The following is an 11,879-nucleotide window of genomic DNA, read 5'->3' as shown; positions in this document are numbered from 1 at the left end:
GAGCACGGCCCAGAGACAGCCGAGTGCAGGAGCAGCTCCTGTGCCAAGAGCAGCAGGGCTGCGGGCACTGCCTGCTGCTGCGGACAGCAGAGGAGAGAAGGCAGCGAGAGGGGAACGGCAGTGTGGAGTGGCAGGACAGAGGAGACCTTCACAGCTCTTGACATGGTGAGTTTGTGCTTACAGGACAATGCTACAGAGCTTCTTGAAGGGAACATAAGAACCCATCACACCCCATGGGTGGCAGCATTTTTCTCTTCTTTCTCCTGGCTTTTGCAGTGCAGAGGAAGGGGAGCTGCTTCAGAGCTGGGATTCTCTAACATACCACCTAAGGGCAGGGCATCCTGCTGCCTTCCCCAACAGAAACAGCAGTGATGTGAAGCCGGGTCATCACCTTCCCAGGTGGGTGAGAGGTTCGAGAGAGGGTGAGAGGTCTGCACTTCAGAGCAGGGTCCCTGCACCCAAAGGTGCTGTGTGCCTGCAAGCAGCGACTGTGTTGCCTGTGAAGGTCAGCACTCAGCCTGCTCAGGGAGCTCCCCACAGGACTGAGGGGAGAAGTTCTGGGTGGGAGGATTATCCTCCATCAGGTCAGGCTCCTTCTGCTGCTGGGAGGGTGCTCTGGGGGTCAGGTCTGCTCACAGGTGTAGCTGTGAGCACATTTCAGGGAACACTTTGCAAAAGAAAAGGCAAAGCAGGCATTGAGATGGTGCTTACAATTTCCTTCCACTTGGTAAGAGGAAAATGGAAACAAAATTGTCAGATTTGGGCAAGAGACTGAGACTCATTTAGAGATTCAAGGAGCAGCCAAAGAATCTGCCAGGGACATCTGAATGTCCCCTCAGCCATCCCTTAGTCCATAGGCAGCACCAGCTTCTCCTGGGCTGCTGCATCAGGGTCTATCTAAGCTGCTCCTTAGCACCTGCAAACATGGGGGTGCCCCCGGACAGTCCCCTGCTCCTGGGAGGTTTCTGCAGGGAGAACTGGGCTCACTTGTGAGTGTCGTTGTCCTTCATCTGAGTGAAGTGCAAGTACACGACAGTGAGGGGCAAGGCTCAGCGATGAAGCAGGACCCATGACAAGGATTTTTTTTTTTCCTGTTGGGATGCACAAGGGTTTATGCTGAGAATGACTGAAACACCAAAGATTTCTGCTCTATCAAATAATGTTCCCACAGTGAGTAGGCACCTTTGTGTGTGCATCATCATATATATTATTTATACGCACACTTATATATCAACAGACTCCTCCACTTATCCTTTTGCAGAGACGACTTGATTTCTAAATGTTGAAGAGCCCTTCCATAGAAGGGGTGGACATCATCTCCTGCAGCTTGTGTGCATCAAAGCTACTCCTTTTCTCTGCAGTGCCTGGAATAAGGGTGCAGGGTGCAGGGTTAAAGGAGGCATGAGGACAAGGTCTATCTCTAGACATCTTGACGTGTAGAAAGGGTAAGGTCTATCCTTGTTTCCTTTTGACTGTTGTTCCCTGTTGTTGGAGTGAGATCTGGTGTGGCAGACTCGGATAGAAATATCTCTGTTGAGGAGGGCAAGAGTGATGGGGGTAAATCCCTCACAGAGCTCTTCTCCTTCAGATACAACTGCTGTGAGGGCTGTATTCAGCTCTCATGCTGGTGAATGGAGAATATTCCCACCTGGTCTCTGGACTAAGTCCATTCCAAGCAATGCAATATGCCATTCCAAGGCATCTCCACAAATACCAGTCAAAGACTAGTGCATCTATTTCCACCTGCAGCAAAGCAGAAACAACTCCTCCAGAGCTATGGGCAGAAGTCCCTGCTGCATGTGGCAAACTCAGCCAGTTCAAAGTGGAGAACCAGAAAGGGAGGTGAAATAAGGGAGAGAGGAAATGTGGGGAGTTCCTTGAGAAACTGAAATGACTTGGCTCAGAAAAGCCTGCCTTGACTTTCGGCTTTCTTTCCTTCATGGACAGGACTCCTATGCCTCTAAGGAACTAATGTCCAACAGCAGCTCCTTCAGCGAGTTCCTCCTCTTGGCATTTGCAGACAGGCGGGAGCTACAGCTCCTGCACTTCTCGCTCTTCCTGGCCATCTACCTGGCTGCCCTCCTGGCCAACGGCCTCATCATCACAGCTATAGCCTGCGACCACCACCTCCACACCCCCATGTACTTCTTCCTCTTCAACCTCTCCCTCCTAGACCTTGGCTCCATCTCTACCACCGTCCCCAGATCCATGCACATTTCCCTTTGGAACAACAGGACTATTTCCTACTCAGGATGTGCTGCCCAGATCTTCCTGTTAGCAATCTTGTTTTCAGCAGAGTTTTCTCTCCTCACAGTCATGGCCTATGATCGCTACGTTGCCATCTGCAGACCCCTGCACTATGGGACCCTCCTGGACAGCAGAGCTTGTGTTAAAATGGCAGCAGCTGCCTGGGCCTCTGGGTTTCTCCTTTCTCTCCTGCACACTGGGAACACATTTTCCATTCCGCTCTGCCAAGGCAATGTGGTGGAGCAGTTCTTCTGTGAGATCCCCCACATCCTCAAGCTCTCCTGCCCAGATTCCTACCTCAGAGAAGCAGGGCTTCTTGTGATTAGTGTCTGTTTAGGCTTTGGGTGTTTCATTTTCATTGTGGTGTCCTATGTGCAGATCTTCAGAGCTGTGCTGAGGATCCCCTCTGAGCAGGGCCGGCACAAAGCCTTTTCCATGTGCCTCCCACACCTGGCCGTGGTCTCCCTGTTTGTCAGCACTGGCATGGTTGCCTACCTGAAGCCACCTTCCATCTCTTCCCCAGTTCTGGATCTGGTGGTGGCCGTTCTGTACTCGCTGGTGCCTCCAATACTGAACCCCATCATCTACGGCCTAAGGAATGAGGAGCTCAAGAATGCCCTAAGGAAACTGATCCAGCAGGTCTAGTGCCAGCAACAAGATCTGTCCTAGGGGATTTGGCATTGTTCATTTATGTCTTGCTTGCTTTTTTTCTCTTATATTCCAATAAAGGAAAAATATATAGTCTGGTTCATGCCATTTCTCTGCAGGAATGTCTCATTTCAATCTGCCACAGGGACCACGTTGGAGCAGGACGCCAGGCCTCCCCCTTCACCAGCAAAGAGGGGGGAAACTCTGAGCCCCACTAAGTAACCTCCGATGTCTCCCATGCAATGAGGAGAGTTTCCCTGAGCAGTGCCTCTTCCAGCACGAGTACAGACAGGGTGAGACCATGGCACCTGTGTCCTTTAGGAGAACTCACCTTCCCTAGCCACAATCAGGGGGTAATTTTAGCTGCTCTCCCGTGGAGGTCATTGTCATGTGCCACCCGGCACTGGTCCCTTCCTTCTACACTGCTCCAACAGTCCAAGTGGGACATGAGTGGAGGGGAGGAGAGTCTGGATGCAGCCTGTGGGGACAGAGCTCTGCTGCTCAGGGCAATCCCCACACTGCAAGGCATTTCCTTGCTGCACCCTTCAAAGGGCCCGCAGTTTTTCTGGTGACATGTCCACCAACAGCAGCAGAACTTTTTTTTTTTTTCCTCTTTTCAAGGCTCTTCTGCTCATTTTCACACTGTCCTGCTGTGCTCTCTTGTGCCTATTTGCCCTAAGTGCTCTTGTAACATGGTGTTTCCTGGTGCATTTCTGTGATCTCAGGCAGGAGTAGGGCCTGGGCACCCTTATGCCAAACCTGGCCTACACAAGTACATTTTCTATAATAAAAGAGCATCTCCCCTGTGATTTGCCTCAAGTATGGCCTTTCTTCACAGACGGATCTCAAAGGAGTCTCGTGTTCTGCTTGTGAACTCCATAGGCTCTAGGAGACGAGCTCCAAGGATGTTTGATCTGTGTGATCTCCTAGGGACCGAGGGCAGCACTCGGAGTTCATCTCTCAATGGCCAGTGCCAATGGAGATGGGAAATTGTTTCTGAATCACCTGCAGCAGGTGGTCTCACAGGTGCCAGTGCTGATGGGATTTGTCCTCCATCCTTCTGGAGGAGAATCTCCAGGAGATCCCCAGGAGAGCTTAGAAGACCTCCACAGTCCAGGTGAGGGCTGTGAGTGGAGCCTCACAAAATGAGGGATGGTCCACCATGGAGTAACCAGAAGGCAGAGCTTTAAATCCAGGTGCACATGAGGAAAGGAGGACTTTCAGCCCTTGGAGAGGCAGTGGGGACCCAAGAGGGCAAGGGAAGCGGCACTGGAGGGTGAATCCTGCTGTGAAACGACAGAGACAGGAGCTAGTGCCCACCCAAACACATCTCCTCCCATTGCAAACACTCTGGGGTCATGTGTCACCAGTATCGGTGGTGGCAGTCCCAGCCCAACTGGGTCTGCTTCTCTCTCTGACCACCACGGACCATTGTCCCACAGCTGCTCGCTCTGCAAAGCAGCACCACCAGAACAGGGCAGGTGCAGGAACAGCTCAGCCAGCAATAGGGACACTGATCTGGGAAAAGGCTCTGTGGGGAGCAGAGATGTCCCAGGAGAGAGGCAGGGTAACATCCTGAGACAGAAAATGCAAAGGAGAGCCAGGTTTCTGTGTGCCCCAGCTCAGGACAGGAGTTCTGGAGGGTCTGCAGGACCAGGGGTCCTCTGCTGGACTGTGCTGGGCAGTATGGTGGGCTTGGAGGAGCTGCAGGCAGACAGGGAGGGGATCTGCTGGGCACAAGAGCAGGGAAGACAGAGAGTGATGGGCCCCATTGCTGGGCCTCATCCCTCTTATCAGGGAGCTGCTGCCCTTGTCCTTGGCCTGGTCATGCTATGGACATGGCAGAGCCTGGCCCTGCACCTCTCAGGTTCTGACCAGCTGGCCTGACTGCAGAGGTCTGCTTTGCCCCTGCCACCACACTACAGTCATGAAAGCCTTGACAAGGAAAGCTGGGAGCTGAGGAGATCCCACAGAATCCCAGAATGCTTGAGCTTAGAAGACACCTCTGAAGATCATCTAGTCCAACCCCCCTGCACAAGCAGGCTCACATAGACCATGTTGCACAGGATCACATACAGGTCAGTTTGGAATATCTTTGGGAAGGAGACTCCTCAACCTCTCTGGACAATCTCTGCCGATGCTCTGTCAGCCTCACACTCAGAGGTTTTCCCTGAAATTCCGGCAGAACTTCCTGTGCTTCAGTTTGTGACTGTTGTCTCTTACCATATCACTGCCCCGCACTGAGAGTGTCTGGCCCCATTCCCTCAGCACACTCCCTTCAGGTATTTGGGCACACTGCTAAGATCCCATCTCTGCCTTCTCTTCTGTAAATCACAAAAGCACATTGCTGGCTCATGGCTCAGTTCGTAGTCCAGCAGGAAAGTCCTCCCTTTCTGGGTACATGAGTAACGTGCTTTTAATTTACAAGGAAACACTAAGCGAGTCAGGGCTGTTCAGCCTGGAGAAGAGAAAATTGAGGGGGGATCTTATCAGCATGTACAAATACCTGAGGAGAGAATGTAAAGAGGATGGGGCCAAACTGTTTTAAGTGGTAGCCAGCAATAAGACAAGGAGTAATGAATACAAACTGACACACAGGGAATTTCATCTCCATATGAGGAAAAACTTCTTTACTCTGAGGGTGACAGAGCGCTGGAACAGGCTGCCCAGAGAGTCCCTTCTCTGGAGATCTTCCAAACCCACCCAGATGCAACCCAGTGCAACATGATTTAGGTGTCCCTGCTTGAGCAGGGGTGTTGGATTAGATGATCCAGAGATCATCTAGAGATCTCTTCCAACCTCAACCATTCTGTGATTCTGTGATTTTGTGAATGTTCCTGGAAGCAGACAGCAAGAACTTGGATCATTCCCGACCAACTTCACTCTGGTATTCTTAAGGTCTTTTGTAGATGAAAATGATTCCAGGACTGGAAGAGGCATGAACATTCAGGGAACACACAGCTAATGCTGTCTTTGTCACTATGGGAGGATAAGAGAGATGGATTTCTTCAGTCTGGAGAAGGGAAGTCTGTGGGCTGACCTAATATCAGCCTCCCCATGCACACCAGGATAGCACCAAGAAGATGGAGCCAGACTACCCTGAGGACCCTCATGGCTGGAATGATTGTTCCATTCTACTTTCTTCACCCCAGGTCTTCCTTTGTTTACCTTAGGGAAAACCTTCAGCTCTTCTGTGATCATGGGTATATTTCAGACAGAAATAGGATGACGTCAGGTCATACAGGTCACCCAGAGGAGACCTGAGATCAGCACAGGCCTTTCTGTTTCAAAGAACAGCCAGTGAGTGCAGAGAGACATTGGGGAAGATGAAGAGATCCTACAGTGAGGACAAGGTAGGAAAACAGCTTGATTATCTACAAGCTGCAGGGAAACAAGTGCAAGCATGGGAAAGTGCAGAACAAACTCATGGGGAGATGGCAGAGGGCACTCGCACCTCCAAAAGAACCAGGTCTTTGTTCTCTTAGCCATAGCTAGTGGTTCTGCCACTGAGGCCTCGAAGAAGCCTCTTCCTTATGACAGGAGGCCTCGGAGAAGAGACTTCTTCCTTATGACAAGAGGTCCTCCTTGCCTGCTTTCCCTCAGGGAAATACGATGTACTCTGTTGGTGTCCTGCCCTGGAACACTGCCCCCACCAAGGGCCCTGGGCAAAGCATGATGGAAAGGATCCACCTGCTCAGGAACTGGGCACCTGTGACTGGCCCATCTGCTTGATAACACACAAGAAGAGATGACCTGGCATCAGAGGCACCTGCACATTGCCTTTGCCTACCTGCAATCAGGACCTCCAGCTTTCTGCTCGAATCAGCCTCTAGGGAGGCTTTGCCCATAATGGTCCTCAGCGAGACCCATTAACCCTCCTAGAAACTTGGAGATTTTCTTCTGACTTTAGCTTCTGGAGAGGTTTCTTCAAGTTCCTCCCACCATTGGAGGTCTATGTGCAAAGTACCAAATACCCCCAAGGGGACATTAAGATGCAAAACCCTCAGGAGCCATTGCCTCTTGCCATAACGTTCTTCGAGCTTCAGTTCTTGTTTGGCTAATTGGAGAGTTTTTAAGACTGTGTTGAAGTTAGATTTCATTAGGCACCTGAAAAAGACAGATGGCTGCTTTTTAAGCCTTCTTTATCCCTCAGTTTTCAGAAGGAGTCATACCTACATTCTCCAGTTCTTACAGTGTCTCCCAATGATGTCCGGACATATATAAAAAAAGCAGGATTTTTGAGAAGATAACCTATATGAAGAACCTTCCTGCCCAGCTCGTCAACTCTGTAGTTTCTCTCATCAGCCACTGGGTGCTGCTTGGATCACTGGTTCAAACTGAACCTGTTTCTACTCCAGGCAGTAGATGAATGTTACAGCTTGTGTGCACCGATTCCCCTGAGAACTAGCTGCAAGCAGGCACAGAAGGATTTGTCTTGCAGTCCTCAACTGTAGGTCAAGTCTGAGTTACCTCCAATGAAGTCCACCAAGAAGTCCACCAAAATCGTTGAGATTTGGCACATTAATAGTAAAGTTTAGAAACAATAATAGTAAAGTTCTGACACATTAATAGTAAAATTCAGAAAAAAAATAAAAGAATCATGAAAAGTAAAAGACATAGCGAGAGTCCTGAAAGGCAAGACAAGGTTTAAACTCCCTGAATCTGAGAGATGACTGGAGAGCTGACAGATTTCAGATAGAAAAATGAGCAAGGGAAAAAATTGGGGGGGTGGGGGGGAATGCATATGTCTAAGTGATTAGATGCAAATATGACTTTAGAAATGATTTATGTATTCAGGACATGTAAAATAGCTGAGAGATCACAGAGATGCCATCTACACTTTAAGAGACAGAGCAGTGGAAACTCAAGGGCAGATCAATAATTCTTCACACCAGATTCAGAGAGTTCCTGAAGATTTCCACACTTTCATCACTGGAAAACTTTGATAAGCCAAACATCTGAGATGTTGAAAGTGTGCTCATATTTTCCCTAACATTGAAAACATTCCTTCACCCTTGCAGGCAGAGCTCGGGTGTCCAACCACCAGCACCCAGCAGTACTTGGAGACATTCCAGTGTCTGTGAAGGACCTGCCTGGGCCTGGCAGCTCTCACAGGGACCTGCGGGAGACCAGAGCCCCTTGGAGCTACAAAGGGAGGCTGGGAGACCATGGTACCTGCAATGGCACTAGTTGTCCAGCACTCTGGGACTGCATCCCACCCTGTTTAGAAAATCACTTTCCTTTTCAAGAAAAAAAGATCATGCAGAAGGCTAGGGTGCTAATATAGAACAAATGAAGAAAGGTGGAAAGTAAAACAATGCATTTATTTAATTCTTTTTCTTAATTTCTTTCTATTTTTAAGACGTTTTCTAAACATTTGTGTTTTAAACAGGTCTACACCATTAACAGGATATTTCAGTGTCCCACCCAGAGCCTACTGCTCAGAAAACCACCCCTGCCCACAGCTGTCCTTGCCACCCCTCACTCTTTGCACTGAGCACGTCGCACTCTGAGGTGTTGTCCTCTCTCAACTGGTGAGCGAAGTAGGGGACCACCTTCAAGGAAATGCTCTGTTGTGGTGTGGCCAACATTAAATAAATTGACTGCACTCCTGTTAAAACAATGTTTTAAGGAAGTCTCTAGAGTATCTTCAATGCAATCATTGAAAAAAAAATACTTTCCAAAATTTCTCACAGCTTTTGCCATTGCCATTTACTCTTTCCTGCTGTCTCATGTCTATCTTAAGCATCACAGTGTAAGAAACCCTGCTGGGGAGTTTTAAAAACAGAGATCCTCCCTTGATACCTCTGAGAGGAAGGCTGTCCTGTCACCGCAGAAATAAGACTTGAGGCTCCCCAAAACATATCGATCTGTGGCCACACTTTGTGCTGTTTCAGCCCCCATGAATTTGTTCCTGTCTTGGACCACCCTGAAGCCCTAAATTCCCTCACTGGACTGCCTGGAGAAGAGATATGACAGTGCAGGAGTGCAGAAGTGTCCTCTCCAGGGCTCCCTTTGAGACATTTTTCAGCCTTTGGCATCATCTGGAGATATTCCTGAAGGATTATCAGCAGGTTTGGGAAATATCTGGGGGGAAATGAGGTGACTGCTTTCCAGGACATGAAGAGACACCTCTCTGCTCCTCCTGGCTCTGGGATGTGGCTCCAAAGGGCAACACTGGGGAGCACATGAGCAGTGCCCAGCAGAGCCTGGGCCACACAGGGCAGGGAGGGCACCACTCTGGCACCAGGGAGACCTCCTTGTGATGACGCACATCTCACTGTGACCTCAGATTGTGTCACTGGGAGCTCAGCAGGTCACTGCCGTGGAGATAGCAGAGCTAGGCAGGGAGGAGAGACGTGTCCTTGCACATGCTGCAAAGCGGTGACCTCCCTTCCTATCTGTGCTATCACACAACGCTCCTCTGTCCTAACCCTAATCCTAATCCACAACCCTAAAACCCTAACCCCTAACTTCTAACCCCTAACCTGTTTCTAACCTAAGCGCAAACCTAAAACCCCAACTAACCATAACATCCTAACCCCAAAACCCTAAGACTAAACTCTCCGATCCCTAAACCGCCAAACGCTAACCCCAAACCTTCTTACCCTCTCACCCTCTAACACTAAACACTAATCCTAACCCCACCTCTAACCCGTAACCCTCTAACAGTCAACCCGAAACTCTCTAACCCTAACCCAAACCCCTAACCCTCTAACCATCACCCTAAACCCTCTAACCCTTAATCCTCTAGCCCTAAATCTTCAAACGCTAAATTCTCAAACCCTCTAACCCCTAACCCTCTAACCCTAACAAGCTCACCCCCCAACCCCCCAACCCTGACCCATAACCTTCTAACCCTAACTCTCTAACCCTAAACCCTCTAACCCTGACCCTAAACTTTCTAACACTAACCCCCAACCCTCTAACACTAAAACATCTAGCCCTAAACCGTCTACCCTAAACCTAAACCCTCTAACTCTAAACCCTCTAACTATAAACTCTAAACCCTCTAAAACTAACCCCTAACTCTCTCTCTTACTCTATAACCTCTATCCTCTTTAACCCTAACCCTAAACCCTCTAACCCTGAACTCTCTAACCCTCAACTCTTTAACCTTCTAACAGTAAACCCTAAACCCTCTAACTCTAACCCCTAACTCTCTAACCCTAAACCCTCTAACCCTGACCCTAAACCCTAAACCCGCAAACTCTAACCTGCTAACCCTAAACGCCCTAGTCCTAAACCCTCTAACCCTAAACTCTTGAACCTTTCAAACTTCTAACTCTACCCCTAAACACTCTTCCCCAAACCCTCCTACTCTCTACAGCTAACCCTCCTTCCTTCTAACCCTAACCCTAAGATCTCTAACCCTCTCACCCTAAAACTTCTAATACTAAACCCTCTAACCCTCTAACTCTAAATCTGTAACCCTAATTCTAAACCCTCTGACCCTAAACACTAACCCTTCTAACCCATAACCCTAATCCTTAAGGCCTCGAACCCATACCCCTAACCCCTGTAACCCTAATCCTAAACTCTCTAACCCTAACGCTAAACCTTAAGACTCTAACCCTGCCCCTAATCTCTCTAACCCTCTACCTTTAAACACCCTAAACTTCTAACCCTCAACCCTCTAACATCCTTAACCCTAAACCCTCTTAACTCTCTACTAAACTCCTCTACCACTAAACCCTATAACCCACTAGCCCTAACACTCTAAGCTAACAAAACCTGCTATCATTGTAAGCCCTAAACCACTGATCCCGTAACCTCCTATCTCTAACCGCCTAATGCCCTAAACCTAACCCTTAAACCTAAACCCTAACTCCTATACCCTCTAAACCTAAACCTTCAGCCCTCTTAACTCTCAAACCCTCTTAACCTTTTAACAGTAAACCCTAAACCCACTAACCCTAACCCTGAGCCCTAACTCTCTAACACTAAACCTAAGCCTAATCATTCTACCCCAACACAGAGGAGGGAAAGGGGAAGAGCTAAAGGAAGAGGTGGAGGGGGAGAGGAAGAAGCACAAAAGGGAGAAAGGGGTCAAGGCAAAAGGAGATGTGAGGTGGGTGAGGTATATGCACAGAGGTGGGAAAGGCAGAGGGGAAAGGGGAGAGGTGGAGGGAGTGAGGAAGAAGCACAGAAAGGGGCTAGGGGGAGAATTAAAGGAAGAGGTGGAGCAGGTGAGGAAAAAGCACAGAGAAGGGTAAAGGGGAGAGGAAAAGGGAGAGGTGGCACAGGCAAGGAAGAAGCAAGGAAGAGGGTTAATAAAATAAAACTAAACTAAAACTATCCCCAACCCAATCTTAATCCTAACCACAACCCTAAACTTAAACTCTGGTCTTAACTCAAAGCCTAACCATAACCCTGACCCTAAATATTAATATAGTCCTAAACTTCTAAGCCTGACCCTAAAGTACAAATAAGCAGTACACACCAGCACTCACTGGTACAGAGCAGTAGAAGCCAGCTCACACCCATGCACAGCAGCACACACAGGCAAAAACCAGTGCACACCAGCACGCACAGCACACACCAGTAGCGACCAGCACACACCTGTACAGACTGGTGCACATCAGCACACACCGGTACACATCACCGCAAACCCGTGAACTCCAGCAGACACCAGTACAGACCAACGAACACCAGTGCACGGCAGCACACACCAGCACAGACTGGTGCACATCAGTGAACACCAGCACACACCAAGACACACCAGTGCACACCGGTACAGAGCAGTAGATGCCCGCACACCGTGTGTATACTGGTGTGTGCTGATGTGTACCGGTCTGTATCTGTGTGCACTGCAGTGCACTGCTGTGTGCTGGTGTGTATTAGCGAGCACTGGTATTTCTGCTGTGTGCTGGTGTGTACTGGTCTCTGCTGCTATGTGCTGTTGTGCACGGGTGTGTAGCTGTCTGCACAGCTGTTTATTGGTGTGCAAGCTGGAGTACACTGGTCTTTTCTGGTGTGTGCTG

At 49.2% G+C, this 11,879-nt stretch overlaps 1 protein-coding gene across 1 annotated transcript; it reads left to right on the top strand.

Moving 5' to 3' along the window:
- Positions 1-1,971: 1,971 nt before the first annotated feature.
- LOC104573093 (olfactory receptor 14A16-like) lies at positions 1,972-2,892 on the top strand. The gene has a single exon (XM_088536736.1). It carries the CDS (start codon positions 1,972-1,974, stop codon positions 2,890-2,892), a length of 921 nt encoding a protein of 306 aa, XP_088392862.1.
- Positions 2,893-11,879: the final 8,987 nt, after the last annotated feature.

Source organism: Tinamus guttatus, unplaced genomic scaffold (assembly GCF_059628265.1).
Source record: "Tinamus guttatus ecotype Peru unplaced genomic scaffold, ASM5962826v1 Tinamus_guttatus_pri_ptg000704l, whole genome shotgun sequence".
NCBI lineage: Eukaryota > Metazoa > Chordata > Aves > Tinamiformes > Tinamidae > Tinamus > Tinamus guttatus.
The sequence above is the reverse complement of the archived record's forward strand: the minus strand, read 5'-3'. Positions and strand labels throughout refer to the sequence as shown.

Excerpts from the sequence above, each read along its gene's own strand:
- LOC104573093 (XM_088536736.1), top strand. The coding sequence starts at position 1,972 with ATGTCCAACAGCAGCTCCTTCAGCGAGTTCCTCCTCTTGGCATTTGCA.